We start from the raw sequence: 16740 nt of genomic DNA, 5'->3' as shown, positions 1-16740 counted from the left end.
CCTTGAAATTCATTAAGATATATTGAAAGTATTTTGGTGGAATCTTTGCTAAAGTTCCTGGAAAACTCTTAAAATAATTCCATGTGCTACGGATCCGGTTGGTACAAGAAGGCGTGGAGCGCAGCGAGCTAGGTGGGCGGATCAAGTGCGTATCGATTTGGCGAGCGTGGGGCAGAACCGAGGATGGAGAGATGCGGCCACGAACCGAGTATTGTGGCGTGAAATTGTTGATTCAGTGTTATCTGTGTAGATGTTAACTAAATAAATGAATGAAATGTGCTACTAAATGTTCCTGGAAAAGCAATTAAAAGAATTCCTGAAAAAAAATCCTGAGGAATTCTTGACGGATTTTTTGGGGGATACACTGGAAACATTTCTGCTGGAGTTTTTGCTGGGCTTCTTTTGCCTCCGATCATGTCCTCAGACTTTTTTCTTCAACCCATTAATTAAATTTTCGTCCTTCATGATGTGAATCATATTGTGAAAAAATGGTTAATCATGTCTTTAAGGTAATTTGGTGAGTTGCAAATTACATCAAAGACCCTTAATGAAACCCCTGATCACGCCCATGTGCTCATCCCTCATTTGACTATATATTTATGTACGTGTGCCGGTCATTTGGACGTTGCGCATTGGAAAGGTTTCGTCGAAAGCAAAAGGAACGAAAAGTGCATTGCGCAAAGGAAAATGTATAATATTTCGCGTTCACACACCCAAAACCTGACGACGACTCTGCTGCTGTCTGCGCGAAGATCACACAGGCAACGGACGGACAGCTCTTGGAAGATGAGTTAAAATAAGAAACGATTTGCCACCAACCGAAAAAAACGAAACACCGAAGAAAAACGCTCACTTTTTCTCGCTCATAGTTCACCAGGCTGCCGATTTAATTTTTATGTCATCGAACTTAATGAGAGCAAGTTACGAATTGCGAACGCAACGTGTACTACAGTGCCCGTTCGATTTTGGCAATATGCCAAACAAATTTCATGTTTCCAAATTCAAACCGTCTCACAATCTATCGTCTTTTATCAAATCTTTATCACGCTATTTTAAACATTGTAAGCCACAAAATAGTCTACAAAACAGCCTTTGGAACAATACAAAATGTGTTGCAAAAATCGAACGGGCACTGTACCAACCTGTTGATGAAAGGGAAAAGCGTGGCTGGAAGACGAATCTTTTGCGACGTTGGCACCGTCTTCGCCGGAGCTTATCATTTGTGATAGCAAGTTTCGGAATGCAACGTGGTTACAAATAGCGAGTAGTCCGTGCAGTAGATGCACGCGTGGATTAGTTAATCCCCAAGTCGCTATCTGGAGATAATAATTTCAGTTTATTGTGGAGATAATTGATTTTTCCCCTTGACTGTTTTTGTCATACAGAAAGTGTACAGCGACAAAATGCTGTTGCGAATATCTTGCCGCCTCTGGATAGTAGGAATCGACTTTCCGCTTACGCAACGATGCTATCCAGCTCCTTGTATCTGGTAGAATTCGGGAAACCGGTCTGATTGTTTCAGCTGGTCTGACCAGTTTTTCGCGACTGATACCTGAAATGTCAATCCGAATCGAACCCACGTTGATATCGAAATGATTTACTTAGTACCAAGCTTGAAAATGGTGTTTCTTTGCCAGTAGAGAAATTATATAGTTTTGTAGTACTCAGATGCAAATTTACTGTTTATTCTTTCATTAAACGCTGTCATTATTCATCTCCCGAAAACTGGAATGTGTATTAAGAGACAAATAAATAAGGGCTTCGATCAAGTGTGTACCTAATGCCAGGAAAGAGATTAAGCTTAAAATCCCCATGATAAGGTGAACCAAAAGTGCCAAACAGACTACAAACGCCATTTGCTCAAAATCAACGATTGATTCATAAAACCTTCTGACCGATACCTTAAAATTGCCTTGGACTGTCGCTGTTGTGATTTCTGGATTTGAAGGTCAACTTTGCATTAATATATATTAGAGTAAAGTGGGGCAAAAGTTCGAGTGGGGTAAGAGTTTCTTTTTAAGATTTCCAGCTCAATTCCAAACAAATCTTATAAATTTCATGGTGATTCGAATGCTATTCAAGTAAGAGACTTTCAATCCAAATATCATAAAAATCGATTGAGATTTGGAATAGTTATGGCTATTTGTTGTTTTTCGACGTGAATATTGTAATTTTTGGTCAAACTTTCGTTCCATGCAACCAATTGAAGATAAAATCTTTTTCAATATTTTATGTAAGGGCGTTTCTAAGCCTATCGTGAGGTTGCTTTGAGGTGTATTAGTTTTTGCATATATGCTTGAAAACAATTTTTGGCCCATAGTGGGGCAAAAGTTCGACCCATGTATAAAATCACGGAAAGTTTTGCAAATTGCCTAAAATCCACATATTATCTTCGAATTTAGTTAAATTTGTCTGATCGTGTGAAAATTGTCACCAAAATTTTACATTTCCACTTAGTTTTGTGAAAAACTGCTATTTTTGAGTATATTACAATTAACCCGGTTTTGGGCAATTTTTTGATGAAAATTTAGTGTGTATTTTTCGTCAAACTCAAGTTTACGGCTGGTGTAAAGTATGCCTGTCATTGGAGGATCAATATTTTGTGTTTTAGCCAGCGAACTTTTGCCCCACACTAGATTCGAACTCTTGCCCCACCGGTGGGGCAAAAGTTCGAATAAGACAATCAATTTTGAAACTGTTATAACTAAAAATGGGTAAATATTTTGACACAAGTTTGTTCAGCAAAATTATAGCTAATATGTTGAAGGTTCACTGTATGGTATTTGTTTTGTTTCAACTGCTATTGTTTTCCTGGAAACTTTGATTATGCCACTAAGGTCGAACTTTTGCCCCACCTTACTCTATGACTCCCAGTTGCACGTTAAAACCCAACTTGCTTTAAGGTGCAAGAAAAGATGGCACAAAAGTCAGAACTGAAAAATCAGTTTTCTTCTTCTAAAACAACAAATTTATGAAAATAAAAACACACATCCTTTTTATTTGGCAAACGAAAGAGCTGTGTGTTTTTAATTTCTTCGATTTGTATATTTTAAAGGAGAAAACTACTTTTTCAGTTTTAACTATTGCACTATTTTTACTTGGGTCTTACAGATGTTTTCCAGATTTAGAAAACATTCTTGGAAATAAGCTTTTCAGATTAGAGCAAGTAATCAAGATACCACTGACTGCAGTTCAATTTCACTGAAGCTAATTGCCTAGTATCAATAAAATAATTACAAATACAAACTGTCTCTGAATCAATCTCAATTTTCTCACAGCCATCAGCATACATTGGATTTTATTGCAATCATTGAGTACAAAACAACCATTATAGTAATATATGTTTTGTACTAAGAGGTACAAAATCTTAATTTTGCAATGAAAACGCATTGAACAATGTGGAAAATTGGATAATTAAAATTTACCTGTGATTTAGGGACCTTCATATTCCAATGTTTAAGATTTGATTAACTTCATTTTCAAGTGGTTATCGTCTGATTTACTTCATATTCATGTATTTCATGTTCATTTCAATTTGTTTTACAATGATCCAGATCTGATTTGCTAATTAGGTTATGTTTTAATTTTTGTTCAGGCTACTCAGGTCTGATGCAATTAATTTTCAAATGATTCAAGTTGTATTCTTTTCATAATCGAGACAGATTCGATTTATATTCAAGTGTTTCAGGTCTGTTACATTTCATATTCAAATGGTTTAGGTCGAATTTACTTGATATTGAAGTAGTTCAGGACTGATTCACTTCAGATTCTAGTGATTCATGTTAGATTCACTCCGTGTCCAAGCGATCGGTGTCGGATTCGCTTCATATTTACTTTATACTCAAGAAATACAAGTCTAAGCTAGTCCCCTCATGGCGTAGGGGTAACGCGCCCCAACTAGAGATCAGGGAGTCGTGAGTTCGGTTCTCACTGAGAAGACGTGTAACTTTTTCGCAAAACTTCACATCAATTTGTCCATTTAAACAATAGCAAATAATATGTAATGTTTAGCTTTTCGGTAGTTGTTAATTCTGATTTGATTCACTTCATGTTCAAATAATTTAGCACTGATTCATTTCAGTTCTGACTCACAACATATTCACTTATGTGTTTTAGGCCTGATTCACTTCATTTTCTAGTGATTCATATTTAGACATTGGCTATTCAAGGCTCGAATTTTCTATCTTATGTGGATCAGAAGATATGACTCGCTTGAAATGTTAGTTTCCTATGCTTACTAGCGCCAGCTAGCGGCAAAATTTAGAATCACACTTCGGATTCCCTTGACTTTCTCAACAACTTTGTCGAAGACTCGAATATCATGTGGATTACAGGATAGACCAAATTTAAATTACTCAATATTATATGCTCACTAACGCCACCTATCGGCACAATTCAGAACCTTTGGTTTTTCACTTACGGCTGTCTTTGACTTTCTGAACAACTCTGCTCAAGAATTGTACTTTCTATTTCTTTCTATCTTATGTAGATCAAAAGATAGAAATAGCTTGAAATGCTCATTTTTATATGTTCTCTAGTGCCACCTGGCAGCAAATTTATAACCAAATTGTTTACCTTCCGGATGTCCGGTTTCGAATAACTTTGCAGATGACTTCACTTTCTATCTCATGTAGATCACAATATATAACTTGCTTAAAATGCTAAAATTTGTATGCTTACTAGCCAACTAGCGGCAAAACATTTTGTTTGCCGGATATTTTTGACTTTCTGAAACATTTTTCTGAAGACTGGAACTTTGTATCACCTGTATCACAAGATAGCACTAATTTAAAATGCTCTATTTTATATGCCAAACTGTTTGCCTTCCGGTGTCCTTGACCTTCTGAAGAACTTTGCTGAAGATCGATCGTCTTTTTTTTTTGAGTCCGTGTTTATGACGGGTAGTGTACATTATTTTTTCACTACCTCATTGGAATGCTATGCGAAGGTCACCTGGTGAGAATCTGGGCCATTTTTTACAACACTGCAGGTTTATATCTTTTGATTGTTTCAGAAGATTTCAATAGATACTTGATGATATCTAATCCATACTTGCGATATTTTGAAAATCTAACTTTTAATATGATATGTATCGTTTTGAGAATCCCTAAAAATGCATATCACATTTCAATTATGATCATTAGAATATTCCAAATAGGGTAATTGACCTATTGTTGTATGGCTAAAAATCTTGCCTATTGTTGAACTGTCCGTGTATTCCTTATAGCGTGTTCAACAATTAACGAGCATTTTAACCGTTCAACAATTGGTGATTTACGAGACTCCGAGAAGTAACCTAGTTGAGTTCCTGAAGATAATTCCAATAGTGATCATTTGAAGGTCTATTGGGAAACTCTTCAGAACGTTGCAAAAAAAATAATTTTATCCAAAAAAAGCACATTTTTGTCAAAGTGTGAGCCAATCGAGCAGAGAGAGCTATCAAAGCCAAACGAACATGTGTTATGCTTGTTTTGAGCTTTGTCTTGTGGAGTAATGTAATCTGCTTGAAATTATCTCGGCAAAATTTTGTTTGCATAGAGAAAAAAAATGGAATATTTGCCTTTTTAAATTTGTTTTCATGCGATATTAGGTCGTTGGCTTTTATCCAGGGTTGGGAAAAAATCTGAAATTCACTCTACAGTAGTCAAACAAAACCAATCACAGTCAGCGAAGCCAGTGAAACTCACGCCCATCGCTGGTGTAGGCAAAAAGCCTTGAAAATAGCAAAACACCCGTTGCTAAGGGCAACCCAAAATTACTGTAGAAAAATGTTCTATTTCCCGCTGCATTTCCCGCATTTAGAGCCTTCAATGACACTACTGATTTAGAGAAAATCATGTACCCAATATAGGCTACTTGATGAGATTCACGATTTTAAACTGCTGTAGTGAGAGAGCCACGTGATTTTCGCGAAATTCAAGCCTACTACTATTACCATTCCCAGCACTGCTTTCATCCACTATTTATTACTCTTGAATTGTTGAAATGTAGCTCATTGATCTATAACGAATCAAAATACATTTTAAGCAATGAGGAAATCATGTCCGTGTTACAATTACTACTCTTTTACAACTATGGTTGTTTGGGACTCTTCAGATAGGTTTGTTTTGGTCGCCTTTCAAAATAATTCCTTATTTAAAATATAATTCGTTATTTTTGTCGACAAAAAAAGTCGATCTGAATGCACAGAGACCGGACAACCCGGGCTTGACAGTATAAAAATAAACAAAAATAATGGCGTTTTCAGAATGTTCGTGTCTGCCCCAGGTCATTTTTAAAATATACTTGAACTTTTAGCATTTTTTATTTAAAAATCTAATCTGATCAATAAACCGACACAGTGTTTTATATTCAGGACAGCGGAATTCATGTACCATATAATGTTTTAAACGTTAAGTCCAATATGAAGAGTTGTAATAAGATTCGCAGGAAGCCCTCCCCCCTTTTTTTGCACCCTCCCCATTTTTAAAGTATCGCAAATGATGGAATATTTGATATACAGGGGGTTGTCAAAATAACTGGGACAGGCAAAAATTGGGCCAACTTTGGAATGCTGTAACTTTGACAAAAATTGACCGATTTCAATTCTTCAAGAAGTAATGGACGGGTCAACTAATCTAGTTTTGAGGTGAATCCACGGAGATGAACTATGACCACCGGTTACCGGTGATAAACCGGATTTCCGGAAGCATGTCTTATGCAGTAAAATTATGACATGTTTTTAGTAAAGGTCTCGGCTAAAAATTCAAAATTTTACTACACATGGAGATAGAAGATCAAATTCTGCAGCGATTGGTGCGCCAAGTATTAAGATCGATCCAGAAACAACCAAGATATGGCCATTTCCCCGGAATCGGTGCCGGTAGTGGATCCGAATTGGGATCAAACTATTCACTCAAAATATGTCACGCAATATTGTTTTCTCCCTAGCTTATCATAAAATATCCTATTATAAATTAAAAAAGAGTCTTGTACAGATTTGGCCACTCATGGCGCCGCCAAGTGCCCCGAGGGAACCTTGCATAGGGGACATTTCGATTTTGACACCAAAGCATATTATGCGACGGCTCATTCTTCATGTCTTGTCGTAAATAGGGCAACTGTAGACTCAAAACGGATAGTTGACTACAGTGACTACTTCCGGGACCACCGGATGTTCCAGAGGGAACCTGTAATTAGGGACAATTGAAATTGAACTCCAATACATATCGTGCGATGGTTCATTTTTCATGTCTTGTGCTAAATAGGGCTATTGTAGACCTTAAGTGGATATTTGACTACAGTGGCCACTGTTGTACTGTTATGAGAGATTTCCTTCATGACAAGCTTGTTTTATGCTCATTATCGCAGAAAATGGACGTGGCTAGCAATCGAAGTTATGATGCTTGTTATCTCTGGCCTCCATTTCGATAACTGCTCACCCTCAAATAGATTTCCATAAGTTATTATTATTAGCTTTATTAGGGAGATTTTTGCATTAGTAACAATAAATTTCCTCAAGAACAAAAATTTTTAGTGGGCCTTAGGGTCTTTAGGGGAGTTGAAGCTTCGAGAAGGTTGGGAACCACTGCCCTAGACCAAGCTCATTAAGGGTGTACAACAGGAAATACTAAAAGGAATTTAACTCTGGATCACCATCAGTTGATTTCATCTTCGAAGAGATTACTAAAATATTTCATTAAGGTTCTATTTAGAATAAGTCATTTGCCGAAATTTAAACAGCAGTTTTCTTCCAAATGGACAAATTCGGAAATTGGACAATTCTGTAAAAATAAAAACGTCCGTTTCCTCATTTTGGTAATTATGACTACCGGACGTTCTTGTTTTTCTTGATTTGTTGAGTAATCGAAAAAGAAGTGTTTTTCCAATTTTGACAAATGATCTATTCTTACTGGGGCCCAGATAGCCGTAGCGGTAAACGCGCAGCTATTCAGCAAGACCAAGCTGAGGGTCGTGGGTTCGAATCCCACCAGTCGAGGATCTTTTCGGGTTGGAAATTTTCTCGACTTCCCAGGGCATAGTGTATCTTCGTACCTGCCACACGATATACGCATGCAAAAATGGTCATTGGCATAGTAAGCTCTCAGTTAACAACTGTGGAAGTGCTCATAAGAACACTTAGCTGAGAAGCAGGCTTTGTCCCAGTGGGGACGTAACGCCAGAAAGAAGAAGAAGATCTATTCTTACTAAAGCCTTAAGTACAAGTAAAACTCGTTGTATTCAAATAGTTCCCAACCTATGGCCCTGTGGATCTAAAATGCGGCACGTAGTGTAATTTCGTAAAACACACAAATAAATTTATTAAATGTTTTACGTCAAATATATGAAATTTATGAAAAAATGTACTTACTTAGCTACCGGTCAGGCTTCTTTTTTTTTTTGTTAGGACATACTTAGCATGGCTGTTTTATAAAAAAAACAATTGATTGCGAAGTTATTTGACACGAATCAATTATGCATATAGTTGCAAATTCTTCGAGTTCACTGTTCCATATCCTGTAATGAAAAAATAAAATAATATGTAAAAAGTCCACAGTCCGTGAAGCATGTTTTGTCTGAACCAAGGGTTGAATTCTGAGAAAATTGAGAATGTCTCTTATAAACATTCTTTGCAACATGATTCGCAACACATGATAAAAGTCTATTTATCGTCTACTGCCACAGTTCTGACTACATTAGGGGGATAGTAGTGAGTCATAAAACCCATCTAACCAAGCTCCAAACATGGGGGCACTATTGTTATAGGATGTTCGGGGATAGTTTATTGACCCAGTGAAGCGAGAAAAATGAGTTTTATCATCGCTCTCTCTCTCTTTGGGGCTCTTTTTCGTGGTTGCTATTTATCAAAATGAAGGGCAAGTTGTAGCAACTTGCGATTCATTGTCGATCATGGACCGATACAGATGTAATGTTTTTCTTCGCTTGCTTCGATCGTGCTTCACCGCAAATTGAAAACGAATTCTGCAATGCCTGCTTTGAACCTTTAGCAGTCAATTGACAAAAATTTTGTAAGGTACAATCTGCTTAAATTCTCCAAGACCCGGCTAAAAGGTAGAGGCATACAGTCAAATCTGCATGAGTCGATATCTGAAAGAACCGTCGACTCATGAAATATGGAGCCAGAAATAGAATTTCTGCTTTGGAAAGCTCACTTAGGGAAGTATCATACTGCCCATAAAAGTATAACTGTCCCATATGGATTTTCGAACCCACACCTTTTTTTCGTCGCAACATCCATATATTAATATGTATTTTACTGTGCACATAAAAATTTTCACACTTTGTCTGAAAATGTTGTGGAAAAATATGAAGTTGGTGCAGTCCCATATTGAAAAATAAAGGCATAACAGTCTCTATATGAACATTCAACCGAAACAGCAACTGCGAAGCATGAATTGTGTTCAAGTATATATTTTTCGATGATCAACAGAAGCAAAATGAGTTACCTGTGAGGTTGTGCTGAACGAATATGGCAAGTATAAATGTACTAGAAAATCATGAACATTTGTAGGAGAAGTCAAACTTCAAACTTTGAGCGGTGTTTTCTCAATGCCTACTTTTTCAATATGGGACAGTTATGCCTTTATGGGCAGCATAGTAACCATGAAATTTTGTTCTTAGTATAGTCAATATTGAGCCATACAATATCGACTCATGGAGGTTTTACTTAGCACTTCATAAGAGCCTCATAGAATGATACAGCTCTGATAAGATCGAAATGATAGCAGGGCATGGTTAAACCCATCTAAACTAGCCCCAAACCTGGAGGACACTATTGCCAATGCGGGTATTGTTTATCGTGCATGTAAAATTGAATACCTACCCTCAATGGTAATAGTGTTACCATCCGTTCTGATTTAGCAGGACATGTCCTGTTTTTGAGATTATTTTAAAGCGTCCTGATTTATTTTTCATATTTTAAGTTTTGTCCTGCTTTTTCCTGCACGTTACGTGAATTAGTTGAAACTATCCTCACAGTAAAACACCAAAAGATTCAAATGTCATCTATCTAAACATTCATGTTGAGTTTTGTGGTTTAGATATCGACTTCAGTTGCATAGCAAGTTTTGGATGCGTTTCATACTGTATCACAACACCTTCAAATTGATGTTTGACGATTCTGATATGTACTGCTATTTGAATCATTTTGGCTCGTACTAAATAATCTGTGATCAGTGTTGTGAAAAACTCAATTTCTCACAATTCACGCTTGAGATTTTTCATGCGTGAGTTGTCAATCATGCAACCCAGCAGTCAAAAAATCATGGATGAGTTGGCTCACCTTTTCGACTCATTGTCTAGTATTTCCACAGTTTACTCACACACGGCAATAATTTCTTGTTAGTCTGATAAAATTATGTTAATCCTTTCTAACGTAAACAACAATAATCGGATTTCACGAGTTTTTGCCGGGTTTTGCGACTAAATCATTTTTTACGGTTTGAGTTGATTGAGTTGATTTTGCATCAAAATCTCAAGCGTGAGATTTACGAAGCAGATCTCTAATGAGTTTGCTCTCACGGGAGAGCGTATTGATTGAGATTTTGAGTGTGAGTCTATCAACACTGTCTGTGATATGTTTTTACATCTTTTTTAAAACATTTTATTGCTATCAGAATGAAAAAAATCCTCGAAACTCTGATTATTAGTTTCAGCTCAAGTGATAGCAATCATGGGATCATAAAAATGTCTTTTATCTTCGTGCAGTACTTTGATGCATCGCAAAAAGGGATTCCCTCCACCTAAACACTACTAACTACTTGGTGTAATTTTAAGCAATATTCTCGCAAAGAGGATTCCTACTGTGGTTTTTGGCAGACTTTAAGTAACAAACTTTAGAAAATTCTTGTCAGATTCCTAGAAAAATCATTGAAGTTCTAGCTATTTATTTTTGCAACTTATATGGTGCGTAATTGAAACAACCCAGTGTCTTCGCATATGTGATAGAATATTGTCTTAGCAAAAGACTGTTTGGAATAAGTCATATTCGCAATTTGAGCTAAAATAGAACTTGCATAAGTAAGTTAGGCTGATACAAATATTAAATTTCTTTTATGTCCGAGACCACTTGGAAGGTACGAGGGGGGGGGGTAAAAATAAATAAGGAACTAAAAAAACAAAAATGAAAAAAAAAGTTATTTTTCGAATTTTTATTTTAACGATAATTGTTAAACTTTTTTCAAACGTCCTCTGGATCATTATTTTACTTGTTTTTTTTTTACTTTAAAAAATGATAAAAATCTAACTGATGTCAAAAAAATGATGAATCTTTTTTTTCTCCCCTTCAAAATTTTCGGATTTTTGAAGGGGGGGGTGACATAAAAGAAAATTAATATTTGTATCAGCCTTATTGAAATTGCAAAATGTCCTAATTTTGAGTGTTCAGGAGATGGTAAGCCTAAACGGTTAACATGCAAGAAAAAATGATTTTATTATCGCTCTCTCTTTGGGGCTCTCTTTCGCTGCTGTTATTTATCAAATTTGTTACAACTTGCGAAACATTGCCGACCATAGACCGATACAGATGGGATATTTTTCTGCGCTTGCTTTGATCGTGCTTTCAAATCAAATGAGAACGAATTCCGGTTAGAAGTGGTACAACCAACAGAATTCCGCTAGTAATTTTGGAAGTCCAATATGAAGCCTTAACTATTGATATTATTTAATATTTTTTTAATCACTTGAACAAATTCAATAACGTGCTGAATTATGGATTTGTTTTCACAGTTTCGAGGAACTATATATATGATGGGTTGTCAAATTAACCTAATGAGAAAATCGCTTTCAAGTTGTGCATGATCTGGTTGACTCTAGGATGTTTCAATGTGAAAATTTTAACACTTTGTTTAATTATTATATCATTTAACTTGTTGTACAATACATCTATGACATTATGTAACTACATTCAGAGCTAACTGGATTGGTAGTGTGAATACAAAGCTACAAAAGATTTTGTCTTTGACATATCCCATCTGGTTACATATCAGGAAATAAGATACGAAAAAATGCTTCTAAAAGAACAACTACTACTTGACAAAATTGCTACCTTTATCTTTAAACTCAGACACCTTTATCAATGATCCGTATACTAACCGATACGAATATTTCTCTTCTACTTGCAGTGGAATCCCTGATCTACTGGCGCGATGTCAAGAAGTCCGGAGCCGTGTTCGGCGCTGGTCTCACCATCCTGATTGCCATGTCACTGTTCTCGCTAATCAGTGTCTTCTCGTACGTGTCCCTGCTGGCCCTGTTCGGTACCGTCTCATTCCGGATCTACAAAAATGTGCTGCAGGCAGTGCAAAAGACCTCCGAAGGACACCCTTTCAAGTAAGTTGATTTTATTTTTTTTTGGGTTAGAATCAAGTTTCCTAATTCAAGCGTCTTTCTTCTACCCTCTCCAGAGAATACCTGGACACTGACCTGACCCTGTCGCAAGAAAAGGTACAACAGCTGAGCACAGTGGCCGTGGCACACGTCAATGCCCTGCTGACGGAACTGCGCCGTCTGTTCCTGGTGGAAGACCTGGTTGACTCCATCAAATTCGGCGTCGTCCTGTACTGTCTAACCTACGTTGGTGCCATCTTCAACGGAATGACATGCGTCATCATCGGTAAGACGATTAAACGTGTGATTCGCCATTTCTAAAAATCTAATTTCCTTCTTTGACTTCTTTCAGCATTTGTCGCATTGTTCACCTTGCCAAAGGTCTACGAGAACAACAAGCAGTCCATCGATGCTTACTTGGAACTGGTCAGAAGCAAAATTCTGGAAGTTTCCGACAAGTAAGATACTAGATATAGTTTGCACAGTTCCTATACTAAAATCTCCTCCTTTTTTTCTCATTTTCAGGATTAAGGCTGCCGTTCCTATCGGCAAGAAGGCCGAAACCGAGAAGGATAAATAAGATGATTTAGTTTATATTTTTTAAAGAACCTCTTTTTATTTTTTTATTTATTGAACTATTAACCACAATGAAAAGAATGAAGTTTAAACTAAACGAAAAAAAATCGAATCTTTTATTCCCACGCAAATTTATTGTTTAAAGTGTATTCGTTTTAACGCCAAGTACTACTGATATGACCCAAGAAATCTAAATACTGAACGATTTAAATTTAAGCAGATTACCAAGATTGCGGATAAGAATGATAAATAAAAAGATAAGATTACCTTTCCGTTGCCTTTATTTTACCTTTGTGATTACTCAATGGATCAAAACAAAAGAAAACTCTCACACATAGACAAAAGTATGCGTAGTAGTAATAGCTGTAATAATCCAAATAAAACTCTTCAAATAAGAGAAAAGAAATCGAATGCAGAATTGAGATTAACTCTCAATAAACAAGTTTCAAACAAAGTCAAACCCCTTTCGAAGTATCGTTTTGTCTGGAGATAGCAGTAAAGTAGTTCACTCGCCCACATCACTCACCCAACTGGAATTCACTCATCGATCGAAGTCAACACCACAAACTCGGTTTAAATGTTTATCAAAACAGTTAAGTATTAAAACAAGAAAATATGAGGAATAAACACAACACACACTTAGAGATTGATAGTTTTTTTGGAAATCTCGTAACCATCGTTAAGGTTTTAGTTGACACCCCGCCTCCGTGTTACAGAATCCGTTTTTTCCTTTTCTTTTGTGAGGTTGTGATCATTGTTTCGTGCGTGTGTTGTTTTTCTTTTCTGCAACGGATCGAGCTAAGTCCAAACAGAGGTGAATTCACACTCACGCAGACAAAGGCATTATGTTGGTTGGTTGAACCAAATCGAATAATTTTGCGACAAAATAAAATGTGAAATTGCTTCAGCAAAACAAATCCAATTCGCTTAAATTTGTGTAAAATTATTGAAACGAGCAAAAAAGTGGCTATATTCATATTTGTAATTGTAATTCGTATAGGAGTATAAGAGCTTGTTTGAAGTGGAGCGAAGCAAAGCAAAGCAACTTATCTAAAATGCAACAAAACACGCGGCGTTGAGTCTCTATAAGCTAATTCTGTTGAAACAAAGTAAACCCTGTGCATTATTTAAGCAACATATGAAATGCAAAAGGTAAATATCGAATCTTTTTTCCGTTACTCGTTATCGTAAGCGTTTGTTTTTAGCCTAAATGAGCAGAAACCATTTTTCGATTCACCTTTTTCTAGAAGTAAATTGGAGATGCAAAAAATCGTAGCATGTACATGAAAGGAACATCATAAGCACATACACGAAGAAAAAGAAATGCTTAAATGAAAAAAATACTTTATTATTATAATTCATTACTGAAGTGCGAAAGTAAGAAGAAACAAAAACAAATATATAAGAATTGTCATCAATGCAAAAGAATGAAATAATAAAAAAGGAAGATGAGAAACTGTGTGTCAAACTCCTTATCAGTTGAAGACCCCCTATCTCTGTCCAGAATAAATTTTAATCTGTAGCTAGCGGATAAAACTCTGCAGAGAATTTTCATTTATTGCTGAAAATGGTCTTACGATCATTTCTTGTTTTCGAAAAATCTGTAAGTATAAATGACGCCTTTAACTTTTCTTGGCATATAAACTTCCATATTGTTTCTAATTGTAAGCTGAACTGACATAACCATCATCCCCACTGTCCTGGTCTTCTGCTGTCTGTTGTCCTCTATTCAGCTGTTCATCGTAGAATTGCTTTCAGCTTTCGATTTCCTCGCATTAAGAACAATATAGGTAGGCGATGAGTTTTTTTCAGGATTGTTTCCACATCAGCTTCCACGTTTTTCTAGCGTACCGTACCACAGCATTGGAGCCCGCGCTATTTCTTTCTTCTTTCCCCAAAACCGTTTGTTATCGATCTAATTTCGTGCACGACACTGCTCTCGGATGCGCCGTTGATGTCCCATCTGTACCTCCTGACCCACTGAATGGACAGATGATCGAATGCACAAATGTACTACATAACTGACAAACTGGCGAACAAATTACTGACTTATGGGTCGTTTTTCTAGTGTCAAACTAAAGTTTGGACTATTGTCAGATTCCACCAGTAACTGGGTCGGTAATCACAGCGTAGCCAAACCAACGCATAGTGATGCAAGGGCGGAAAAAAGTAAAAAAAATGGTCTCACTATTTATTTTCAAAATATTTTTGTATTTTTATACGATACTTCAATAGTCTGTTTTCAAAATGTAATAAAGATTGAGTGAAAATTGAAGTTTTAAGAGCATTTTGAAGAACATGATCGACGTAGTTGTATTTTTTGCTCTTTTGTAAAATATTGGTATGAGGTTCACCAAAGGAAATTCAACTTAGCTTTTAGCCACACACTTGCACACATATCGCAGTAGTCTTAATTTGAAGATTTTTTTGTCAAGTTTTGATAAATCTTAACCTCATCTTGCACAAACTTGCGCAACATATATCTTTGTCACCAGAGTGGATGCGACAATACTGAGTACGGTATTATATTGAAGAGCGTAATAAATATTTCTGCCTATAAAAAGGCATATTTGATGAAAAATCATTTTTATGATGCTAATATAACGATACTAAAGGAATCTATTTTCAAACTATTTACTGGGCTCAAGTGGCGTATAGCTTGACGAAGCCAATATCACATGTTGATAACATAGAATTATGATATATGAAAAAATCACCTAAAGTGGGTCAACCATGCGATGGTGATAAACAGTTCTAAAAAAACGCAATGGGGCCTTTCAGAATAAAGAAACTTCATTAGAATATGAGAAATCCTTTTTAAGACTTTTTTCCATCTTTTGTATGGAGAGGAATCACTGTGCAACGTTAAAACAATTGTAGTTCGGTCGAACTTGAATCTGCTTGGGGATGAAACTGTGATTCATAAAGGATTTCGCAAGTTTCAACCTACATAGGTTCAATTACGAATCCGACATTCGAGAAAGTTGTTCAGCAGCTCAAAGAATATCATTATTTGAACCAAGAAATTTGAGATTTTGCCATCAGGCGGCGCTAGTGAGCATGAAGATTTTATTGCGGATCTGTTTAGAATTCGCTGAGCGGTGAGGGTTTTAGTATTTTTAATTTCACTATTTCCCCGAATTTACAATTATCTTGACTATATTCTAAATGGATTCAAATGATTTTTTGTCAGTATACTGGCCCACATTTCTAGTTTCTAAAAATGGCCAGGGGAACTCGGGAATATTCCTGTGGCCGAAGTTATTCCGGTGGGTCATTGGGTCAAGTCGAATAAAAAAGAACTATTTTTGGGACATTCCAAGTAATCTCTATTTACTTGCATAGGCATTCATTAAAATTTGCATAAATCATTATGATCTGATATTCAACATTATAAATAAAGAGGTTTGCACCGTTTAGAATGTACCGAATGTGGCCACTCGGATCTTATACCCGGAAGTACCGGCTATAGATTTGTTAGATACGTAACCGTTTCAATTCTCGAAAAGTAGAGATCAAACAGGATAGTTCACTAAAACGCGTTCCCATAATCTTGGATTAGATGTTTACATACATTTTGGCCATTTTATCGTAAATTTGAGGTGTCCCGGGACCCGAAAATGAACATTTGTAGGATCAATCAAATGCAGGAAACATGGTTATCCAAATCAATCGCTTCTCAAAAGGTTTACACTGATGCGATTTTCTTGAAATTCCTTCATATAGTGGCCACATTATAGCCGATTCCTAAAATTATCTGTGACTTGAAACTTGCCTAACTCCAGGGGCACAAACGCACAGCACCCTTTCAACCTGACCTGACCCACCGGAATAACT

At 36.4% G+C, this 16740-nt stretch overlaps 1 protein-coding gene across 4 annotated transcripts in view; it reads left to right on the top strand.

Moving 5' to 3' along the window:
• Positions 1–14359, top strand: part of LOC5565892 (reticulon-1-A) — a 71555-nt gene extending 57196 nt beyond the window's left edge. For all 4 annotated transcript variants that reach the window (XM_001650214.2, XM_021848129.1, XM_021848131.1 and 1 more), the window contains 4 exons: positions 12123–12330; positions 12405–12613; positions 12680–12785; positions 12853–14359. In XM_001650214.2, the coding sequence (XP_001650264.1) occupies positions 12123–12330; positions 12405–12613; positions 12680–12785; positions 12853–12907 (578 nt within the window). In that variant the 3' untranslated portion in view covers positions 12908–14359. The remainder of the gene's footprint in view (positions 1–12122; positions 12331–12404; positions 12614–12679; positions 12786–12852) is intronic.
• The last annotated feature ends 2381 nt before the right edge of the window (positions 14360–16740 follow it).

The sequence above is a fragment of the Aedes aegypti genome, chromosome 2 (genome assembly GCF_002204515.2).
Source record: "Aedes aegypti strain LVP_AGWG chromosome 2, AaegL5.0 Primary Assembly, whole genome shotgun sequence".
Taxonomy (NCBI): Eukaryota; Metazoa; Arthropoda; class Insecta; order Diptera; family Culicidae; genus Aedes; species Aedes aegypti.
The sequence above is the reverse complement of the archived record's forward strand: the minus strand, read 5'-3'. Positions and strand labels throughout refer to the sequence as shown.